The sequence below is a fragment of the Galendromus occidentalis genome, unplaced genomic scaffold (assembly GCF_000255335.2).
Source record: "Galendromus occidentalis unplaced genomic scaffold, Mocc_1.1 scf7180000077451, whole genome shotgun sequence".
In the NCBI taxonomy this organism is placed as follows: domain Eukaryota; kingdom Metazoa; phylum Arthropoda; class Arachnida; order Mesostigmata; family Phytoseiidae; genus Galendromus; species Galendromus occidentalis.
Genome location: NW_003805439.1, coordinates 312,552 through 336,745, shown reverse-complemented (window position 1 = coordinate 336,745; position 24,194 = coordinate 312,552). Strand labels below are relative to the sequence as shown.

Here is a 24,194-nt window from a genome sequence, read left to right as displayed (position 1 = left end):
GGGATCCACCACCACGGAGAAGTCACGGATCCAGTATCGACAAATGCAGCATTTTATTCATCAGCAGTAAATACTCATAACTTTATCGACAACATTTTCAAACTCTCTTTGGATACCTGTACTTCATGAATTTTATACTTGACTGCCTATCTTCTCGCGCGACGCTCACAGCGAGAAGTTGTGGACGATCGAACAGCCGATCCATTGTCGCTTCACTTGGTCACAGTTCCACTTTTATTACATATCATCATCATCATCTAACTCTAGGATACCTCTAGGAATCACGAGTTCTCGCTTCGATTCAAATTTTAATCATGTATTTACACGCTTCGTCAACTTCTCGGGTGACATATGCTTGACCTCTCAATTAATTGTGTTTCTAAAGTATCGTCTCTCTGAAATCCTGGTTACCGCATCATTTTACTATCTGGTAGCGGTTTCCTCCATGCTCGACTAATGCTTCCGTTCGAATTCTCAGCTCTGCTGCTGTACAACACCACCACGGATTGCTAAATCCATTAAAAGCTCATAAGCTCCAGCTCGCTCCATATTGTACGAACCTAACTTGTACGCTGTTCAAGGAAATCACTCTCGATAATGTTTTCAATATAGTCGAGCGCGGTTTTGTTTTCGACATGATCTTTGGGAGCTTCCCTCAGACTCCTACTTTGAATTCCGTGCGACAGTCGTCGAGAGAGAGAAGGTTGTTGCACTAAAGGTGGATGACTTTCGCCTGAAAGGAACATTCTCAGAGTGAGCCGTGACTCGAGGCACTCGCAGACAATACACCCGAATGTTCCTGCTCAGGTTGATTCCCAAGAGGTTTCCATGTAATTATCCGCTCGGGCGAGGCGATTGTCCCGCTTACCTGGCGTCGCTTTGGACTTGTTACTTTCAATGAGTGTGTTGAAGAAAGGCTGCAGATCAGCCAAATTCACAATTGATGTCGCGTCCAGTATAGGTCTTCCAGGCACGTATGGGAGTCTTGTGCGGTTCCCGGGAAATCGTTGATTCAACAAGATCGCTAATCTTTTCATGTGCGGTACGAACTCTTCACCTTCGGAGCGAACGAGGAAAATCTCAATCGGAATGCTCGATTCTATAAAGTGATTTTAGACGCCCCAAGCGAGTGAGCGTCGAATATCTGACTTGGGAATCCGGATTCACATCGAGCTCTCCCTGGTACTCACCATCGTTTCCATCTACTGAAGGCGCACCGTCGCCAATAAAAGCCCATCGGTACACTTGGAACTGCGGCAGCATGTCGGCGGGCAAGGCGATGGCTATGTCGAGAAGTTTGCACGCTGAGAGGTATAATGTCAGATTCGCGGGATTCGGGGCCGTGTTCACATTGTAGTCCAGCGATTGGAGATGTGACGACGCAACGGTCTTAGCAACCCGCTGTCCTTCAGCATCGAGAAGCTCTTGCTCCATCATCAGACACGCGTGCACTAATTCAGTGATGATTCCTGGCCACATCGAGGTCACGTTCAAAGGCGACACTCTCAGTAGGATCACGCGGAAACAGAGGAATACTTGGGATTGGATTATCGGCACTTGCGACAGCTTCAGGTTCTCGGCGAGGCGTTCTGTGCAGGAGGAGAGATCGAAAACTGAGTCCTGGACTAGGGATATCGCTCGCGTTCGGCTAAACTACCGATTCAGAACGATATGCATCGACTTCAGGAAATATTCTGACAAAGGGACAGGCGCACCTGAAATTTCGGGCATGTACTTCTGGTACTGATCCGGCTCGGAACAGAAGATAACGTAAGCCAACCGTTTGAGGAGTTGGGCCCTCTGTTCGTATTCCTTCTCATTGCTGACGAAGATACTCAAACTTCCGGACTGAGGTATTGACGTGACCCGAGCTGTGAAATGATAAACCAGAATGAGAGGTACCGACCAAGCGTATCGGGGACGCAGCTGAATGAATGCCGGGCGGTATAGTATGATTTTCGTCCGCGGGACTGCGTTCCTACCCATGAAATCTCTGTAGGTGGTTTTGTCATGCGTCATCAAATGGTCGATGATGCTCCTCCAGTGACTGAGGCACGTGTGGTCCATCTGGAAGAACTGCGGCTCGCACAACAGGTCGAACGCGTCTTTGCGCCACGCTTTCCGGGTGTATTGGTAGCCCGAAAACGAAGCCAGCAGCTGCGAGCAGGCTCGGAACGATGGTACGTTGTTCTTGGAATGGTTACGCAGAAATGGTGACACGTAAACCATGATGGCCGAAAGGAGAGGAACGACTTTCTCCTTGTCTTCAGACACGTACACAATATCGAGCACTGAAGCCATCCACTGAAAACGATCCAACGAAATGAGTTGTGGGCGCTCGAGCCTAGATTCGATCGCTCGAAGGGCAAACGTTGCACACGGTACTGATTTCTCATCCTGTACATGTTATACGTGAATCACTCTCGGGATCCCGGATCAGGATCATCCTTATCGATCATTCTCATTATTCAACTCTATCGGAAACAAATGGCCTCTCACGGCGCGTCCGCCTATGAGAGGAATTATTGCGCTAATACAAATTGCCAGCTACTGAACGTACCTCGGCTAGAACGAAGAGAGCCTGTACGCTGTACGCGCTCAGATTCGCTGTGCTTTCGACCGTGGGAATTTTGACTTTCACCGCGTCCACCGTATCCATATCGTCTTGCTCTGTTATGTCCTGCTGTACGCCGGACTTGACCGCAAGCGTGCGTCGGAGCCACGTAGTTTGCTCGAGAGAGGCCGAAGCGACTGTGGATATTGTTTCGATGAGCTTCTGGGCGATCTCTTGGAGATCTTTCTGATCTTTTCGCTCCTCGATCAGTGGTGCCTTCTGAACGAACTCATGGAGAATCCTGCGGGGAAAGAGAAATGAGCCGATGATAGCAGGACCTCGAGTATCGGCATAGGGATTGGAAATTATTGACATCGACACAATCGCGTCCTCCTTCCTGCTTCCTTCCGCGGCCTCACGGTCTCCCAGAGCACCGTCATCATTGTGGAGCATGAGGAACTTACGCCAGCAGATGGAATTGCACGAGAGGCATACTACTGAGCTGTAATCCTTCTTTCCAGAGTCCCATCAACGAGTGGCAAGCACTCGGTAATGCCTCTGGATTCGGATATTGTTGCAAGTATGCGAGAAGGAATTGGAGGATTGAAACCTCGATGCTGGAACACTTCTTTTTGTCGATCAAACCCGGTGGATCCTTGAGGATCTTCTTCACAAAATGCACTATCCTCGTCAAGTTGAACTGCACCTGGTTCCGACTGACATCCTGCGCCCCCGTGGTCGGGTCTCTTTGCTGCGACAGCTGATAGACTAGGTCCACAAGCAAAAGCTGCTCCGAGGACCAGACCGGCATGACGTGGTGCTTCGGACCCTTCTTGGATTTTTCCGCCCAAGCGCTACCAACAGCGGCCAGGAACGCTTCCCCGTAGTTCTCTGAGATCGCTTGGAGGCACTGGATGACTTGCTGTCTCACCAGTTTCGGAGCACCCAGCACTGCCAACAGGTGGTTGGGCTTCTCCGCTTTCTCAGCTTGGGTCACGGCTTGCCAAACGGTCAGAAGGGCTTTCAGGTACCGAGGTAGATCCGACATCAAGGCTTTGCGTATGCTGGTCATGACGGGATTGGAGACTTCTTTCAGATTTCCGTCCTTGACTTGATTATCTGACGTGAACGCGTGGAACAGACTCGATAGGAATGGTGCGCCCGTCGGGTTGGGATTCGGAGGTCCTTGCTTCATACTTTGACCTTGAAGAGGAACTTCATCGAGCAGACAGTAGTGGAGCAGGGTGCGGAGGTTGCCGATGGTCGTGACGAGATAATCCGGAGGGCAATTCTGCGGAGAGTCGGAGCGCTTCTTAAAACCGAGGACATTCCTATATCGCCAGGAGTTAAGATATCGCATGATTCGTTCGAGCACTCACCAAAGTCGGTTTTTGGCTATTGACCCCACTGATCATCGTGTCGAGATTGACGCAAAGCTCCACGACGATCTGGATGATGAACTTCGCCACTGATTGGGATTTATTTTTCACAGAATACGGAAGTGACGTCATCGTCAAATCCATCCAATGCGTCTGCAGATGTAGCTTCTGATGCTGTTTCAGCGCCACAAGCGCAGTGGTTGTGAACATCTGCTGCGACGGAATTGGAATATCTGCAGGGAACGGAGGATTAGCAACGCAGAGAAGACTTCCCATTTCCCGAGTGATTTCACATCCTCTTCTTTCGGATATTGGGCGCTATTACTTACTGGGAACGTATTTCACTGTGCTCATATGAGGTCGGAACCTGATTTTGCCGAAAGACCCTGCCTTGTTATCGACAGTTTCCGCATTCGCATTTGGCTTCATCACGCTGTCCTCTAATTGTATGAGGGAACCCATCAATTTGAGGAGGTGAACTTGGAATGTGTCCTGTGAAGTACGGCTGTTATTCAGTATCATCGATGATTAATCGATCTCACGACGCGTGCGAGACAACGATAGTTTTCCACCCCCTTCAAGACTCGGATACTCCGCGGTGCAGGTCAGATATAGGCGCAGGATAGGGGCGTCGTACCCAATCGCACAATCATGGCATTATCGAACAGAACGTACCGCGAACTGTGAAGATGCCAAATCGAAAGAAAACTTTCGCTTTATTCACATTTCTTTCGAGTAAGGCGGCAAAGCATAAACGCAATGTCTGACGCCAAATCCAAATACACGCAACGACTTTCATCCGGGATTGATCCGGGCCGTCTTGGCAAAATACTGCGTGAATTTCAAGCCGCGGGCTTCAACTTGCCTGGAACTCCGCAGTCTTCTTGTCGTTGTGATCTATCACTTGGAAGGTGAAGGCGTCGGCGGTTTTTTCGTCCGTCCTTTGCTGATAAACGCATGAGGCCAGGCAATGCAACAAAATTTTCTGCACCTTACACCTGGAACAGGAGATTCGGAATTTCGTTGCTGTCCACCGATGCTCCGGGAATATGTGTCTCCGGATGCCTCATCGAGCGCCGTCTGGAATTTCCGATGGCGCTCGATGCTCCTCAATTCGGAACCTGTCCGAGGATTCCGCCGCTACGGAGGAAGCTCCGCGAACTCACCGGTTTAGTAGATCGAGTACGAGACCTGGCAACTCTTTGCGAGTGTGCAAACGTTCTTCCAACATCGAAAATACGCCTTCGAGTACGTCGCAAGTCAGGAGGCGGACATTACAGTTGCCTAGGACGTCCTTGGCTGTCATTTGGCCTCGAGGGACATGTGGGTAGTAGGAGCGAAGGAACTGGAGGCACAAGTAGACGAGGACGTCCAGGTATTTGAAAGATCGAAAGTAGTTCAGCTGTTCTCCGGCGATTTCACCCTGCAATCGAGATTATGTCATCATGTCGGTAGATAATCTCTGAGAACTCATCAATCGCCGAGGGGGAACTGAAAGGAGGGGTCCAGCCACCGGAAAACCTGCCAGGACTCACCGAGAACGTGTCACCGTCTATTGCTTTCCTGTGTCTCGCCAGGAGCAGATCGACCGCGGGATCCCTCTTCATGAATCCTCCGTGGTAGATGCATGTGTTCGCCATTTGCCAGAGCGCTTCCTTTCGAGAGGAATCAAGAATGTTCTTGATCGATTGCAGGGCGTAAAGGACTTTCTCTGAATCGTAAACTTGCGAATATAGGAGAATGTGCTGATGAAGTGGATGAACCGAGGAGTCCACCGACTGCAACAGAAGGTTCAAAGTGAGTGAAACGGCTTGAATGACGAAATCATACTCTCGATCTGAGCTTATTCACCTTCAGGGAATCGAACACGACCGCGTGATCCGACGTCGGTGTGGCTGCTTCCGAGTTTCCCCCGAAAATTCGTCGCAGGTTCGGGGTTTCACTTCCCAGGCTGATCGTATCGGCGCCCTTGACAGCCTCGTCAAGAAGATCTTCGACTATCGAGTTTACGACTTCGGCTGTGCCCGTCGTCGAGATGTTCCCTGGCAACGAGGCTGTCTCGGTGATCCGCGACGATTCCGATTGCGAGTCGTCCAAACGAGCGGTGGAAACGTTCGACATGCTCTGCACCTCGTCGTAAGAGGCTTTCCGCATCGCGGCGACGTCGATTCGCGAGACGCACGACAGATCGGGCACGACAGAGGTCGACGAGTTCAGCGAGTCGGGCTCCAGGAAATCGTTCACCAAAGACGAACTTGAGCCCATCGGATTTACAAACACCGACACGGATTGCTGATGTTCTAAATTCGCTGGGAACTCAATGTCTTGCAAGGGTGTCATCGCGGTGACGTATTTGTTGGACGCTTTCGTCGACTGATTCCGGGAATCGAGTGAGGTGAAAGCCAGCTGTTTGTCGGGAGAGCCCACGGGTCGCATAGGGGTCTTGTCCCCATTCATGTGGAATCGTATGCTCCCCGCAACGTGGGAAATGGCGTTGATTTTGCGATCGAAGTCGTCGTCTCTCACGGCGTCCTGAGCACGCTGATCAACCGTCAGGCGTTGTTTGCGGATCGAAACGTGAGCGATTCCGACTCGGGACGTGTCCGGGTGCAGCAGTACGATGAGGATCGGCTCGAGGATTCGGCTCAGATCTCCACGAGAGAGCGAGTGCTCCATCCAGAACTGGGATATCGCTCGATGGGGACCTGAATCTTTCGTGAGACAATCCAGCATTTGGAACAGACATCGATCGAACCATCTCATGGTGGCCTGAGGTCGCTGTCGGATGTCGCGCAGCAGATGCCACAGAACAGCGAATTTCTTCTGGGCTTCGATCTGGGTCTCGGCGTTGTCTGAGGATAATCCGTGACACAGCACATTCTCACACATTGCGTCGTTGGGTGCTAAATTGTGGAGCTTCTGTAGGAGTTCCGCTACCCGCAAATGGTATTGAGCGTCGTCTTCTCGAAGCAGTTCCCACAGTCGATTGGTAGCCACTTGTATGAAACGGGTCTCTTCCATGATGAATCTAAGAAGGAAATGTCCATGAGAATCTCGTTGATCGCGCGGAAAATCTGGCAAATGGTGGAATAGCTCCGCCAGAATATATTCTTTACCTCAATTCTAATGGATGAATCATCGGCATGATGACCATGGACTGAACACCTTTGCCGCGGAATTCACTCATCAGTGAGATCACAGTGGTACGGCTCAGGTATATCAGGTCGAGCGTCATCGAAAGGGTCCATAGGAGACAGTCCTTATTCTCGGCGAAGCACGAGAGCATCAACATGTGAGACAACCATTTGGGGAAGCCATCACCTAAAAAACGAATTCGAAACAGACTTAGACCCAAGACTCCTCCGAACGATCATCTTTGACCTCCCCCCCCCCACCCTCGGCATCGGTGAACTCTACTCACAGATTGAGCCTTTGCTGTCGAGAACTTGTTTGGAGTTCGAACACAGGCTAACGGGGAAACTGCTGAGTTCTACGATCAAGGAGCACAGCGTATTGAAGGTCTCTTCTCCCCAATTGCTCTTCAGCAAGAGAACAATTCCAGGAAACTCTGACGATGAGCTCGGAACACCTATTGAGATTTGGTACACCTGAAACGAATAAAAGAAACGCCGTGGGATAAACGTTATCGCTGACTTTTACTCCCCGCCTGTTGAGAGTTCACCACCCGAAGAATTCGCTTCATTGGCGGAGTACGCACCTCATCCTGCTGCAGGCACTTCTCCAGTAGTCGTGACAGGTCCATCTCTCGATCCCGTGAATCCGGTTGACGCTGACATAGAGCTCCATGGAAGAGACTGCGAAAGCCACCAGAAAATCACGAAACGATGAAGCAGTGTCTAATTATTAAAGGGAATTTCGAGACGTCATGGGGGCTTCGAGTGACACGGAAAGACTACGGAGGATCTACGCACAGCCTTCGACAGCAATAAGGTAGAATTCATAGGTATGCAACACTGTGAGACATTTGTCACAACATTCGTATGTATTTCTTCCTTCGCATCGTACGAGCGAAGCTCGCAGGGCCAGTGAAAAAAGAAGAGAATAGCAAGAGCGAACGAAGGGACATCACAAAAACTCTGGCGAACCTAAACTACGCTACCTCAACCTGCGAAAGCACATTATTACCCGATTAGTGGTATACTGCGCGTGCATCATACTGCTTCCGTTCAGAAGCTTACAATACAGGACGACTTGGCGAGGAGAACCGAGGTACGGAGAGGACAAGAAAATTCGGAACACGCTTTCCTTAATCAGGCAGGCACCCGCAAATCTAGTATCTAGCTCATGCATTCGGTGTGAAGGGATTCTATCAGCCGAACGAACTTACTTCGCGGCTTCCTGCGGATTGTTGAGCACTTTAAGCTCGACGAACTTGAGGAAAAGTTGTTGAAACGCCTCGATGCAATTCCCGATCATCGAAGGCAAGGTCGTAGACTTCTCGATCTCTTCCTGCGTCACGCTCTTAGCGGATCTGATGGTCTCGATGGAGCAATTTGAGGCGTTCCGTGAATGGCTGGGTTTGTGACCGCCTGGCACGGCGGTTTGAGGCGTCGGTATGGGTGTTTGCGGCGGTGATTCGAGAGCGTTCCCCTCATCCACGATCAAGTCGGGAGGTTGTACCTGCGAGGCAACGAGATTGAATCCTCTCGACTGATGTCCCACGGTCTGACCTGGGCGATCTTCCGGGTCTGAGAGGGCCGACGTTCAACGGATACGAACCTTCAGAAGGATTTTCGAGCACAGTTTGAGCGATGCCAAGAGCTGAGGCATGGTGAGCTTCTCGCACGCATGTACGAGAGCCTGACTGATTTCATACAACAGGGTGGGCAAATATTCGCAGGGAGCTTCCTTGTAACTGTCCAAGGTGGCGACTTCGAGCAGGAATTCCAACAACTGACACACTTCCAGAAGGACGGGCCGGCCGGAACCGACGGGGGCGACCACACTTTTGATCTCGGGTAGAAGGCATTGATCACACGATGTTTTGAACTCTTTCGCGAGATACCTGAGCGAAAGAGAGAATTTCAATCAAAGTTCGCTCGACAAGTTGCGCTCGACTTCTCTCCTGATAGGGGTCATGCCGTAGGTGTTTTGATGATCAACCCACCCCCAGAGATATTTCTGTTCCAGGTTGCAGAAGAATAGGTTCGCCGCCTTGACAATGTCCTGTTCGGGAGTGTGTTTTGATATTCTCCTGTGTCCTTTCGACTTCCTCGTATCATCGCGACTAAGCTTCCTGGCGGTATGACACTCGAGGTATAACGAACGGAAAACATCGATCAGGATGTCATCCAATATGAAAACGCTGATCTCGTTCCGATCCATGAGGGCCGTCAGGACTCGGTAGGGCGAAATCACCGAGAAAGATGTCGGAAAACCCAACGTCGAAGCTGCCGGAGAGTACTGAAAGGGAGGAGAGCGTCGTCGTCAACTTCCTCAAAGAACGTAAGACGGGATGTCGGGAGATATTGTCGGGGAAATCTTGTCGACGGTCAATCGAAAATATTCGAGAGAGAACACGGAAAGTAATTTCTGCTCACACTAAAGAGGTTCCGAAGCGCTTCGAGAACAATCGGCGCCGAATGCGTTTTGAAATAGTCCATTGTGGCGCTCGCCGCGTCACTCGTATCGGTCTCGGCAGCCTCAGCACCGAAGATCCATTGATACAGTCGGCGATTCAGACCCACGTCGCGACGAAGGAGCACGACGAGCGAGGATGTGCATAGGCGAATGCGGTCTTTCTGCTCCACCACGCACTGGTTCAGAGGAAAACCGGCAAGGATAAAATCCAGAGTATGGCGCTGTACCAGGATCGACGTGTCCTGCAGGGACGAACAGACGGCTTCCACCATGCAATCGCGATCAGTTCCCAAAAACTCCTGCTGTTCTTGCATGGGCCGTCTCTTATCGAATTTCGATGTGACGAAGGTGATCGCAGGCAACCGAATAGCCGGATTGCAGAGAACGCATTTCCAGAGGCATCCATAGAAATAGGTCACGCCGACTCCTGAAATGACGAAAGCAAATGAAATAGCGGCGATGTCCAACATGGAACATGAATAATTAGCCATGAATCATTACCGATTGAATATTCCGTGGTTATCCATCGATTAGTCACGCTAGAAATCAAAACAGATGCCTATTCTCCCACTCCAGAACAGAAAATGTCCACCGAGACCGTACCTCTCGCTACGTCGACTAAAAGCTGTTTCACTCGGTCGAAGGAATCTCCGCCTTCCTCCATACCGGGTAGGACCCCGACCAAGAAGCCGTTGAGCCCCGGTCGAAGTTTCTCGGCCAATGGTATGAAGTGGTCCTCATATACTCTCAGCAGGATTGGTTTCACGTTCATTGCAGCGTGCCCCAGCAGAGGGAATAGGCCGGCCGAATATATGAATAGATCGTGCGCTAATCTCTCTTTTCCGATGCACTTGAATATTATGTCGTAAGTCTCCAGGGCTTTGATGTGCACGCCGAACGGCAACACGGGATGCATACATTGGGCAAGTCGTTTTCCGATGATGATGCGTTTCGGGATCACGGGATACCTCATGTTCGCCTGCAGGAGCTGAAGGGAGAGGGAACGGTCAGAAGAAATCGAAGGGTGCTCTCGAGAACCGACCACATATCGCGCGGAATAATTTGCCGTTCCAGAACCTCACTGACCCGGTTTAGCTTGCTCAGAGAGGAAATCAAGTCCTGCCATTCAGATGTTGTGTCGAAGGACTTCAGAGCTTTGTCTATTTGGCTTATGTAATTCTTGTACTTTGTATCTAGCAACAGCTCGGCTTCTTCTGCCTGCATGGCTGACAATGAGCCGGGGGCTGCTGCCCCGCCCCCTAATGCACTCATCTTGCCGCCGGGCCGTTCGCCAGTTCCTCCAGGGCTCCCGCCAGATCCTGTCGGAAACCTAGAAGGAAAGAGGAAATTATTTTAAACCTTTTTCGTGGTCGATCGAAAGCGTTGGAGCTCACCCCAGCAAGGGAACGGGTTGGTGGGTACCTGCGCCGAAATGCGTTCCGGCGACACGGTCTGGTTTCATTCACGAGATTCGATTCGGTGGCTCGAGAAACTTCGACGACACACACAGCCGAGAAACTATTTTTAGATCACTCCCCGGACGTTCCAACCGCAAGACGGGTCGCCGATCCTACCGCTGCATTGTCGCTGAGGGTGAGGATCGCCGTAGGTCCACGGAAAATACACGCACTTCTCATCCTCGTCCTTCGAGATCGATATGGCCTCGCATCACCCCCACGGAATATGTTGGCCACGGAGCATAATGACGATATGTTCGGAGCATCGTCTGATGCTCTTTTTGAAAGGGCGCAGCTAGTTTTCTCGCCAAGTCCGGTCGAACACAGCAGATTGAGTCAAGGAAAGTCTTTCCCTCCGCGTGGATCTGTTTGAGGAGTTCGAGCGAGAAGCTGATAAACTTGGCCCTCCAAAGATCACAGCTTGTGTGAACGACGCTCCACCCAGATATTTAGGCCAGCTTTGGGCCTTTCAGTATAACTACTCGACGGCGAAACAAGCGTCAAGGGGCGTATGGCACGGGCACGCAGATTCGACTGTCCAGAAACGTGGAAGTTCATTCGGACTCGCCAATGAGGCTGTTTAGAATAAAAATCGGAAAAGTTCTCGACTCGCAACCAGGAATCTCCGCAGAATCCGAAGGGCCGCCGTCTCGAAGAGGATCCTCGAAAGCCGCTCTCACGGATGAGTATTCGTCGACCTCCAGAGAGAGCTCGGATCTCTGAAAACGCAGTGGATCCTCGGAGCAGTGAGTTTCCGACGTGAATTCTCGCTTTCCCTCGGCAATTCCCATGGTTCCTCGACGCCGCCGTCCATTTCGATTGGAATTTCGGTCTTCAGTTCGAATTTGAAACTATTCCCCGCTCATTTGTCCGAGGTCGAAGGACACTCGCGTCGGACCTATAGTCCGACGAGTACAGTCGGCTTTGACGCGTTCTAAGCGTTTCGCGACGCCTGGCTAATTCAGGTAGAATGTCGTTTTTGTCCGACGCGATCCACGAATGAAATTCCAGCGACGGACGAGAAACCAATTCGTCCGACGACGTTCTACAGTTCACGCCTCGCTGGATCTGTCACATGACGACCGACGTTCAATCGGAAAGGCCCGAGACGACAAGGAACTCCGCGGGAACTAACTTGTCTTTGTTTGCGCTTTTCCATGGCGAGATCTTGTCAACGAGGCTTGGCTTCCACGACTGAGGCGTCGATTGCGGTTGCGGCGACGGTGGCGGCGTCTGCAGTAGAGGCAGCCGTTGTTGCTGTTCTTCCATTAGGTCCATCCATCCGTCAGCCACTGATCACGGCTATTCTAGCCCGCAAGAAGCCCGAGAAGAGCGAGTCCTTCCGAATGACTGACAGAGAACGACGGACAAACGGACGGCGAACGGCTGATGACTGTTCGCCGACAACTTAGCTGGTCGGCTGAACGGCGGAGCAATGGCAACAGGTTCGAGAACACGAAGGACACGGCCAGAGGAACGAGTGTAGAGTTGCATTCACTCGGCTGGATTGCCCTAAGCCACTGGAAAGACTATGGCCGCTCTCGTGGACTTAATTCCGCTGTTCGTCGACCGCAAGCGTTCTCGGAGGGCCAGCCCAGCACGAACTGGAATGGAGACGTTAACCAGAGACCTCCAGGGGAGATCCCGCACAGGCTACACCCGTCTCTGTTGCGGACGGCTTCCGTAAGCTAAACGGTTTCGCCATGCGACTTTTGCACAATTGCGGTAATTCGAAGACAGAACTTCCACGAGCAGGCGAGCGACACGCTAATTGTGCTCTTTGCCGAGGAGGGTCGTCTCCCAATGCCTTCGGATCTGAGGCCCGGTCTGTGCTCGGGAGTTGGCCCGATGAGGACTGAGTCAGAAATGATTGAAAACAAATGGAGCAATTTCTCAGGCTGGGAATCCTGTCCTTTTCCCGGATGGATCGGAGCCCCCCCGCGGGAGATTCACGGATTTCCGAACCAACGACTCTAGCGTCGCCGTGACGTATTTGCACCCGCCAACGAGAGCAGGTGGCGGAGGCAAGAGCTTCCCGCGCGGGGGATTCGCTGCCGCCTGCCCCTTCCTCCTACGAGAGCCTGCCGAACGAGAGTACGGAAGCCAAGGTGAGGGTGACGCCGCGCCGAGTCCTGTCAGAGAAAATCTCTGATCTGTCCTCGCCCCGCTAATCGAGGAGGCGCTTTATTCTTCATACCTGACTCCCAGGCAGCTTATCCCTCATTCATCGGCCTACCGCGGGACGCTGACCCCGAAACTCTCCGCTCGGAACGATGCGACGCAAAGGTGGCTGACGACAATCTGCGAGTTTGGTATGAACGAACAGCTGAGCCCTTCCGGCTGTCCGTCAGCGGCGGCGCTCATGAGGCAGCGTCAACAAAATTATCATTCGTGATGCTCTCTCGAGACTTGAGTGAGGCGGAACAACACGCGGATCGGCTCGGGACAACGAGGGAGAACATGTCGAGGCCCTAGGACCGTAATCCAGACGGAAACAAGTCGACCCGACTCCATGGTCCGACGACCGACGAATAATCAGAGAATGAAGCGTCCGAAACGCGCCATAGAGTCCGCGCATAACAATTAGTAATCTGCACGATAGGTCTCTTGGTTCGCGGGCGACGAGACAGATCCATGACTCCGATAGAGACGGTGCGAACTGATCACCCGACTTTTTCCAGAGAAGATATTCATCGTTCACAGATTCTTGCCTGAGGTTCGAGACTCGGTTAGACAGAGATAGCGCGAAGAGGCTTCGTACTTCGCTTTATCTCGATTTCGTTGATTGTCTGAAGGTCGGCCATACCTCGATTTCCGATCCTCGGGGAGGGCGAGATTCCGACGGCGGCGAGATCCCCCATACGAGGAGCTCTTATGGCATACCGGACGACACGAGGCTGCGACCGAATGTGCGGAATCATCAACAAATCATTCCGCGGAATTCAATATCCTCAGTTTCGGTCCGCCGCTCGGTGCGCAGGAAAACTGTGAAAGTTGGAGAAGGTCATACCGGCGGCCTGGAGCAAAAAGACATCTCCGACTGCCGGTTCAGTCGAAACTCCATCGACGAAAGTATCGATCTGACATCGATCTCAAGGAGAGAACCCCGCTCTTCCGAATCCAGCCCAGAATCGACAAGCTTTCCGGCTTGCGGTAGATAGGTAGTACCTTGATCGTTCGCGAATTTGCATCAGTTCACGGAACCACCCCGAGGCCGGCCGAAGGGCTACATTTCGGCTAACCGCAGACTTCTGCAAGGCTCAACTGCACCATATCCTGCCCAGATGACTGGCTACTGTCCAGTGTGTCAGTCGACCGACTGTGCACCGAAGAACACTTGGAGCGGAATTCCGTCAACCGTTCACAGGAGTGTCATCGAACGACCCGGACCAGCCGAAGCCCTCCCGACAAGTCCCCCGACATCGATGGAAACGATCGCCATGGGGAAATTATCGTCCGGCGACACGCGACTGGAAATTCTACAAAAGCTCACGGGTCGCGTTCCGACTGGCAGATAATCATGGAGCTAGAGTGAAATGTCACCAGAAGGAGCCCGAACATATCATTGCTGTGCCCGGTGCTAGAGAGCCATGCTGTGCTTGTCATTGAAGTTTCTTACAGGATTTACACTTGCTCGCTAGATCGAACGGATCGAGTTCGGAAATCTACGTTACGTTTAAACTGTAGGTCTATCGAGGCGTAGAACGAGTGCAGGCATCGCTCGGAACAACACAGATAGCGGCACCACGGCAACATCCACCGTGACTCCCACCTGAGAGTCGGCAGTGGAAGGAGAAGATGTAAATGTCACACCGAAGCATTGAACTACGGCACAACTAACCACTAGATGGAGTTTAGACGACACATCAGTCGCTCTAGGCCGACGGGTTCGGGGCCTGCGTTCGCGCCTGACGTCCTCACGTCTCACGGGCACGTCACAAAAGCAGCAGAGTACTGCTGCTGCTGCCGCTGCTCAAATCAGTAAAGAAAACAATCTCAACAACAACTGAGTAGCAGCAGCAATTCCGATGATGATGATGATGACAACATACAGACAGACACCACCGACCGACGACGACTGACGGACTGACCCACCAGCCAGCAGCAGCAGCCGCCAACAACAGCAACCAGCCACCAGCCAGTCATTCGACGACCACCGCACAGAAAGCTGAGCGGGCAGGCAACCACCACAGGTCTAACGACGACGTCGACACCACTGAGCAACCACACACAGCTGCTCGCCGTTCGTTCCCGTTCTGGGCCTTCAGCTGGTTGATTCGAAGTTCTGCCAAGAGTGACCGATTCGGTGCCACATGGAAAGCGCGCCAAAATTTGAAATTTGTCCCGGTACGTCCAACTCCGTAGAAGAGCAGCGGAAGATTTCGGCGGTGGTCGAGGAAATGACTCACGGCTATCTTTCTCCCTTTCGGGGATGCGATCTCTACTCAACAGTGACGAGACTGCCTACCCCGACTTGTTTCGATACAAATATCATCGCGACGAGTGCGGACGCAATTCCGAGTTTCGATCCGTGGGCCCCTGCGTGATTCTGTGACGCAGTGATGGCATCAGGGATATGAGTTGCTCCAAGGAAAACGAAACACGTTGGGACGGTCGCGAAATTTCATGGAATTGAAAGTCGAACGCAGTTGGCAACGCGAAAACGGAAACCGAGCGAACGGCATTTTAACGAAGTGCGTCTCATGACTCACGCTGACGTCGAAGCCAGTTCATCGACGTGTCGGAAAGAATCACGGAAATCGGCTGCCTCGGGAGAACAGTCTTTTCTCGGGACTTCGCGACACTGCAGGTCGCATCCAAGCAAACCTCAGATGCTCAGAAGCTCGATGGGAGATTTTCTCCTGTCCCGCTCAGAAATAGTTTTTTAACGCTCCAATCGTAGGGCACGAGCATTTACAGAAAACTCGAAGAATCCGAGAGATTCATTCATCGGCTCCTCGCACCGGATCCGATTTCTCAAATGGCCTCATCTTTTACTGTACAGCGGTTGACCCAGTGCGGCCGGAAGTAGAGTTATGTCCAGGTGTCCTGCTCTCCTCGCCTGCACAGTGGACTATTATAGCTTTGGCTTAATTTTTTATTTAGGCCTTTAAAGTTCTGGGCAGAGGCTCTGATCATGCATCCGGTAGAAAAAAAACATTCCTAATGAGACATCCGGGAGGAATTTGATTGGCTTCAGATAAACACACGCAAGAGGATAAGATGCATCTATAAGGAAGCGAGGTTCAGTGATGCGATATATGGACTGCCTGAGAGATGTCAGCTCTGCGCTGAAAAATTATAAAGTAGGAAATTGTGAAACGAAAGTCCAAGCGAGACGCCGAATGGACGTCCCTTGGGCAAGTCGAGCTCGAGCGATCGCCATCCACAGGCTGACGACGCGTCAGCTTCGCTCTAGGCCTGCCGGCATGGCTTGTTCCGGGGAAGGATACGCGGAAGTTTTTCGGCGGTCATCGTGTAAACAGCTCACCGCGGCCCTCGAAGAGTTCTCAGATATTCTCAAGCGATCTCTATCGACAGAAATTCCATGCCTGTGTGGTGGAGTATACCGATAAATGACCATCAAAATTGGTTGACGTCCGGATTTGAGCATGAACCCAAATTTCGTTCAGCCGGGAGGAACCTATCAGCGACCAACCCTGTCCATGAGTCAAAATGCAAATCTTGCCTGCATAATCTGCTCTTTCGTACCTGTTCTACGCTCTTTCGTATCAGACTCAAGGCTGCATTAGTTATTTGCGTCGAGGACCAGAAAGCATTAAGGCAAGTCACTAGCATGGCCTGTCGTCTATTGTATGACGCCTTGAGATTATGAATGAGCTCCTCAGAATACATGTAGTCTGTAGAATACAGGAAGTCTGATTACTCGTTTTGATGGGATGAGCATGAACAGCAAGCTTCAGACGATTGTCTCAAACGGGAACACAATCTGAGCCCGGGAGATGATAAGAAGTCAGAATTCGGATCGCATGAGACTTCGAGTTGACGTCGACGGTTTCCGGAAATCTCAAGATCACTCCTCCCGTGCCTGTTTTTCTGCTCGTTCGCCCAGCTGACATCATCTGCCATGAATCCTTCGAGATCGTGAAGCGTTCACCAGCTGCGATGGTATGATATCTTCCGGGAGGGATTTCCATTAACGCTCTTCGCCAATGACAAAGGACAAAGATCGGATGAGAGTCTTCATTATTTACGGGCTCATCGTGGAACACCTTAGGTGATCGAAATTCGTTCTGTGCAACTTTGTCCGGAAGCCTCCTCATTGGAAATATCTGGGAATCGATTCCCTCGAGGTAAGAAGCTCCGTCTCAGGCGCCAGGGCTCAGTGTTCAGTCTGGGCAATCGGTGTCATTCGGATATGCAGGGAACGAAATGCCCGAGCTCTCCGGAAAAAGTTCTCCGAACGGCTCGTGAGCTCCATTGGGCTAGAGAAATCCTCCAGGGCCGCCCCTCCTTCGGCTGCTTCGCGAGGAATCGCACGTAAAACCGCTTGCTCCGCAAAGAATCGACTGTACTCCGCCGATGAGGCATATGCTCTCTGAAGGCGAAACCGGTATAGACCCTTGCGACACCTGTGTAAGATGCAGCCGGACTGGTAGGCATAGACGTACCGCGTCCGAAGGCGTTACAGTCATTTGGCCTGAGTGCAACCTCAGCTCGAGAGCCGAATTGGCTACTGATACCCAGACCTGCACTGGAGAGACTCATCCCCTCGTACAAAGCGTTGCTGGTGAGCAAAGGAGCTCAGCTTTCCGAAATTTCGTTTCCGGATAAGAGAATCGCAAGCTCCGAGGTATCCTTCGATGCCGATCATCGTATGAATGGAGGCGTTTTTTAAATTTCTCAGTGCATTCTCTGGAGCGTGGCAGACAAGGAGCTAAGAGCACGCTGATGTAATCGTAAACTCATTAAATTGAAGAGTCTGATCCAATCTCCATCCGCAATGTGAATCGGGACCAGCTGACGATAGGACGCCCCGAAAACTAGAGAGGGTAAAATGGGGTTCACTGTGAGCCTACGCAAGAGTCTGATTGCTCGTCGACTACGAGTCTTGGCGCTTAGACGCCATTGGAGCCGCATTTCGTGGTATGGAGCGCGCTGATTCCGGGTCTGCTCGCTAGAACATGCTATCTGGGAGCGCAGAAGACCCATGAGTCATCTGGGCTATCGGAATGGAGCTCTTCGCGGTATGAATCTTTAAACTAGTCGTGGCGGCAGGGCATGGCGATCCGCATAGAGCAGCTCATTACAAAGTCAAGCTCTACCACTTCACGTCTCTGGATTTTAACTTCCCATCCTCCGATTCGATTTCCGATGTCCGAGGCGGGCCGGAAGGATACGATTCGCGGAGTGTCCCGTTCTTCCGGAGAGAAGCGAACGAGTAGGGAAACCAGCTCTCTGTCTGAACAGCTTTCAAAGAGAGGGACGGAACACATCTAGCTGCTGGCAGCCGAAACGCTGTGCATCTGAACTCATTTCCGTATTCAGATCCCTGAACGGGAGTCATCAGGAAGAATCGGGTAATCCAGAGTCAGACTGGGCTCTACAGACTCCAATACGTAATGGGTTGCTTGCTCCTCGGCAAGAAGCATTTTCTTTTCCGGAGACCAATCATGAGTTGGCGTGATCCATTTGTTTGCTACTGGTTTCTTCCGAATAAAATTTTGGCTGGATCGGGACTTCGCGGTCAATCAGTCGCATCTGGCATAGGGAACACTGTGCGTGATCCATTTTTCCGCGCATAGCTCCGATTCAGAGGATTTCCATAGCAGCTGATGATTCGAGATGTTCATTGAAGGTCCGATCTAGTTCGTCTACCGGTCGCACGCGAGGGCATTTTCTAGATAGAGTATCGAAACTGATGGAACTCACGTGAAATTCATGGTCCGTTCCGCCGATTAGGACGCACAGAAGCTCACTCAGTTAGGCGTTTCACAAGTAGATACTACGAGAGCAACGTCACCATCATGCGTTCCAAGTCTGATTGATTTGAAAGTGCATTACGATCTTATCGGCCAAGCGGTGCTAATCCGCTCGAAGTTGCGGCGTAGGCGAGGAGAAAGTTGAATCGCTTCATGCACTCACCGTCTCTCCAAACTGTTCGTGAACGAGCCATTATTGCAAAAACGCTCTTCTCAAAGATCGAACATACATTGATGCCACATTTCCCGTCCGATGAACGATTCATTCTCTCCGGATCCGTCGCCAGAGGTAGGCATACGTTTAGGAGTACTTCAGATCCGATTAAAAGAAAAACTCCCGGCCGCAACATCCTATACATACGATCAGTCTCAACTTGTCTCGGATCCGCGACGTCTAGCCGAGTTGAATCTGATTCGGAATATTCGGCACACTGACCCAGAGGAAGAATCATGGTCTCTTGGATTTGACACAATGCAGATAGAGGAGCTCCAAGCATCCGCATGCCGCATCGGTGCCATCCCGCGGGCCATTGTCTCATCGATCCTGGAAGTTCATGCGGCGAAATCCTTTTGTTTTCGCAACCGTGAAAAAGTCCGCTACTAAGCGCCGCTCGATCGATCCCATTCGGGAGTAAATCGGTTGATATGAGGTGATCGGGTATTTCGGTGACCAGTCACAAGGTCAGATCATTTCAATGAGTCATTCCTTCTTGTTCGAAGATCTCGCGGCTCGGTTCCTCCCTCTCCTCTTCCACAAAGATCTAATCCAGTGCGTCTTGCTGTAGTGATTATTGTTGTCGTTGATGTTGGCGAAGCTACCTTCTCGGGGAGCCGCTGACTGACTGACGAGCGCCTACATGCATACCCATCACATTAAATACGTGAATGAGCGTGACGCTGAAGAGCCGGAGTGTTCTGAAGCCGATGCTGGCTCAGAACCTTGGGCGCATCCGCCTGCTTGGACCCGAAAAAAATATACCGTTTCGCACACGGAGCTCCTGGACCTTCTCTTGATCTTGGGCCGTGTCCCGCAGAAAAAGACTTTCAGTCACTTTTTGAGAAAGAAAACCCCTTGCCTCACTCTGCGAGGTCGTTTTCGGCTCGGGACGCTGCCGTCAGCAGATCGATCAATGCCTGGAGATTTCTGGCATTGATCTTGGTTCTTCCGGCCCGCTGCGACGTTACTCCGAGACTGAACTGGCGGATGCCTTCTCCATCAGTGCGTGGTACGCTCGACCCTCGACAATGTCGGACCCCATTCTCCTCGCCACATATGGGTTTCTCTTTGAGATCGAGCCGCTAGGCATCGAGTCAGTCTCGCGTGGATGCCGATCGACGAGCCTTGCTTCAAGAAGCGTCCGATCGATCGCGGTGAGTGAGGAGTTCATTCGAGCTGGATTACGTGGTCTCCGTGCTTTTCCGCATCCTCGACAAGAGAAGGCGTTCTGCTCTGCTCAGCTCTATTGGTCCGAGTTGTGCTGCTGGATCGTTCGTCAGCTGAATGCTCATCGCGAAGAGGGAAGATCCCGAGAATCCGAACTTTGAGCTGTTCATAGTCGAGAAATGTTCTTCGTACGGCTGCCACTCGAAGATGAGCCCTAGAAGTCGCCGAATTCGCGTGGGACCTCTGATCCAACCCTAACCTCGTGGGATACGAACAGGAATCTTCGGGACAGTGCTTCTGAGGGAAACTCCGTTAGGCTTGAGGATTACAGTCTACGCGGAAATCCATGCGGGAGCCTCCCGACCTGTCGGGAGGTCTGGCGGACGGTCCGGCATTCTTATATGAGCATTTTAAGCTCGTATAAGAATTTCAATCTTCTCGAGAACTATCGGCGCGATCCAGTCGAGATTCCGAGGGAGTATGAGTGCATGGCATGTGCATCAGCATCGCTGTCTAGCGTCGATTCGCTCTCACTCTTTCTGCGGTCCAACCCTATCGAACGTGCCGTAAGAGCGCTGCCTATCGAGTGTCGCTGAGAAGCGAGCTATTCTACGCAGATCCACGAGCTTTGGGTGGTGAGCTCGACGGTGACGGTCGGAATTTTGAGCCTATCCGCCTCCTAATCGGAATCACCCATTAACCTCAACGCTGATGAAATGACTTGTCTCGGACTTTCGTTCAGAGACCGAATATCTTAGGATTCTCGTTCGTCAGCTCAATCTCGCGCATCATTACGAAGACCCTTCGCTCGGAGTGGAGCTTTCGAGGGAGGCCCTCGAATGTTCCTTGTGCCCGGCTCATCGCGTCTACAGGTGTTCGGGCGTTATTCTACTAGGCTTTGCCTGGGAAGGACGTCATTCTGAGCCACCAAGCGCGGAAGTGTAACCCAGACGAGGAGTACCAAGCCACCCAATCTTCTTCGCTTGAGGGCTGAGTGCTCGTTTCGGTAACTCGCCCACGGAGCCCCAAGGGTTCCGCGGAACCCAGTCTTCTCGCGTCCCTCAACCATATACGCTCCCGATAAGCAACATTACTGATCGATCGCTGGGTTTTTCTACAGTCAATGACAATGTTGCCCCTGCCTCACCTGGCAGAGATTCGAATCGACCTTGTCGGGACTATTCGATTCCAAGCGGCAGAACACCGAGGTGGGGACCTATTCTGTGCAGTGAGACACTCAGGAGCTCGACTCGGAGTCCAATGCAATCCAATGCGCACGGAGAGGAGATTCGATATTTTTTCTTGTGATTCTTGCAAGGTTCGACGCGAAACGGAGCGTTGAGGCTCCTACGTCGGGGCTTCCCAATCGAAGGTCCTCCTTCACATTTTGCATCTCAATGCTCGCCATAACATCAAGTACGTCATCGTATAGATCTCCTTCGAATTCAAGGCGGATCAATTCGGAGACATGGTAAGTTAGCCTCCGTCGTGGAACCCTCCGATTGCATTCCATTTACCCATCCCCGGATAATCTGCTTTTTGGCTTCGTCCGCCGTGCTCTAAATCGAGTTCTCAAAAGACGAGGATCGACTCGTTTATTTCATCCCTCGGTACGATTTACAATCGATTCGTTTTGTCGGAACTTAAAACACTCCGAATCGACTTCCGTTGGCCGCATCCTGTCAACATAGAGTCGTTTGTTCCAATGGAGCTCACTTGAGCGCGTCGAGGCAAGCGGAACGTTTGAGCGTTTAATTCAGAGATTATTGCTCGCTATGCCTACCGGTCCTCGGACTCCCGCACGAGGGACACTCAGCGCCTCAAACTAGGTACACCCGTATTCCTGTGCGATTGACGTTCGTGAGTTTGCTGAGTGGGCATCTTTCAGGAGAGACTGCCACGAGCGCAACGATAAGCGAAACGAGCGGATTCGCCATGAATCAGCTCGCGGTCGGACGGAAGGGTGATTTTCCCTGAAGCGAGCAGATTAGACCCTCGTCAGATTTGATCTGTGACAGCGCTTTCATACTTCGACCTTACGGCGGAATTCGATCCCATATTGGACACGATATCGCTCATTGTTCGCTTGATGTGTTTGCTGCGAACACGCTGAGCGCCGGGTGTGCCTGGCGGGTGGAGCGTCAGCGCCAGGGACGTTTGCATTGTGACGTGACTGGTCTTTTTTATTGAAACGTTCTCTCATACAAGAGCAGAATCCGTTCCGCGTGAAATCGACAGTGACTTATGATTTTTTCCCGCGGGCGGCCCGCTTGGTGTTTTCGCGCTAGAGTTTCGAGAATATCGCGGTCTCGAGGTCGTCGACGGAACGTGCGGAAATCGGGCGCACCGACTGCGTATGCGAATGCCCTCCGAGATTCCTCCGCGAGCCATTCCGTACTCCATGTCCATCGACGGGAGAGCGTGAACTCAGCCCTGTAACCACTTGTGACATAGATCATATCTGGAAGATGGTTTCAAGAGTTTCCATGGGCTGTTTTTCTCTAGCGCGCTCTTTTCCGCGGTCTCAGGGCGCCAGTCCACGGGAACGCAAACGCTCAGCCTCGGAGGTCGTTTCGTCTCTATTGCGGCTTCCCGTTCCGATGACGAAGCGGGGAAACGAGCAGAAAAATTGGGCAACATTTGCTGCTAACGAAGGGGGAACGAATCGCGGATTTATCGAATGTCGACTCAGCTCATTATTGCGTTCCCTGGGAGCTCTACTTCTACGATCTCCGACAACGGCTGCGGTACCGCCAACTCTGGAGTGAGGCATACCACACGTGCGCTCCGCCACATTACGAATATTCTCACTCTGATAAATCTTTACGACTATGTTGCCAATACCATCTTGAGTACTCACGTTTCGTGCTTGCGTTTTTTCCGTCGAACTTGACCGACGCTGCCGTTCATGAGTCGGTCGAAAACATCCGATCGAACGGTCTCGCTGTCGGAGAGACAGTCCCGATCGCTTCCGCGCGACGATGTATCGTCTTTGTCGGACTTCTTCCTGTTGTAGCCGAAGTGGAACACGTCCGGGGAGATTCGTAGCTTTTCGAACTTGAGTGCCGCCATCGGACTCAGTCTCGACGGGGTTCTTTCTTCGATCGGCAATGTGAGTTCGCTTCTGGACTCGGCGGTGTCGCCCTCTGAGCGGCGACTCCGGGCTTTTTTGCTGAAGTACCCTGACATTTGACCGGAACTTGGCATTTTGGCTCATTGGTTCTCACTATTGACGGAGGCTTATATTTGTTGCGTTGAAAGACGACCACGGAGCTGACCAGCAATTATTCATCCGCGCGAACACTCCGACGTATCCGAACAAGGCACGCTCGAGCTCATCATCGACGTACATACACACGTTCGTACGTACGGAGATTATCAACTGATGAAGACAGCTTCACTCTCACTGTCCTATCCACCAGAAGCACTAGAACACATTATCGCCGGAAGCTCGGTCATGGCGTTGCACCTTGCACCTTTGCCTATATCGAATCCGCGACCGAATGAGTAGGCAACTACAACGCGACGGCTGGCGGGCGGCACTAGCGACGTCGGTCCTAACTACGGCGAAGAGAGACGACTGAACGGAACGGACTGACTGACTGACGGACAGACGGAGCGAACCAGCGCTGTCAGCCGGCAGCGGTCTCCTCAGCAGCCATCGCGCTTGTAAATATTTTATACGCGGTCTGCCTTTCTGTCTGCCCGTCCGTCCGAGGTCCCTTTGCCCGGGAGGCAGGCAGTCGGTCAGTCGTCAGTCGGTCAGTACGACCGCCGGTCGGTCGGTCGCTCCGTCCGATGGCTTGTTTTTCGCTCCAACGGCAGCTCGGTGATCGCTCTCTCTATTAGGTGTCTGTCTCCGTTGTTCGCCTGGTC

General features: G+C 51.9%; 1 protein-coding gene across 1 annotated transcript; it reads right to left on the bottom strand.

The window, feature by feature from the left end:
- Positions 1–210: 210 nt before the first annotated feature.
- On the bottom strand, positions 211–23,525 carry LOC100908084 (protein dopey-1). Its single transcript, XM_029111588.1, is given in 23 exon segments — positions 211–733; positions 869–1,057; positions 1,191–1,589; positions 1,716–1,871; positions 1,983–2,304; positions 2,561–2,855; positions 3,019–3,270; positions 3,313–3,845; positions 3,934–4,166; positions 4,263–4,461; positions 4,799–4,931; positions 5,100–5,356; positions 5,469–5,711; positions 5,785–6,961; positions 7,050–7,254; positions 7,346–7,541; positions 7,652–7,748; positions 8,282–8,943; positions 9,013–9,344; positions 9,473–9,961; positions 10,138–10,522; positions 10,621–10,864; positions 23,179–23,525. Coding segments are annotated over 23 exon segments (7,518 nt in total). The 3' UTR covers positions 211–560.
- Between the last annotated feature and the right edge of the window lie 669 nt (positions 23,526–24,194).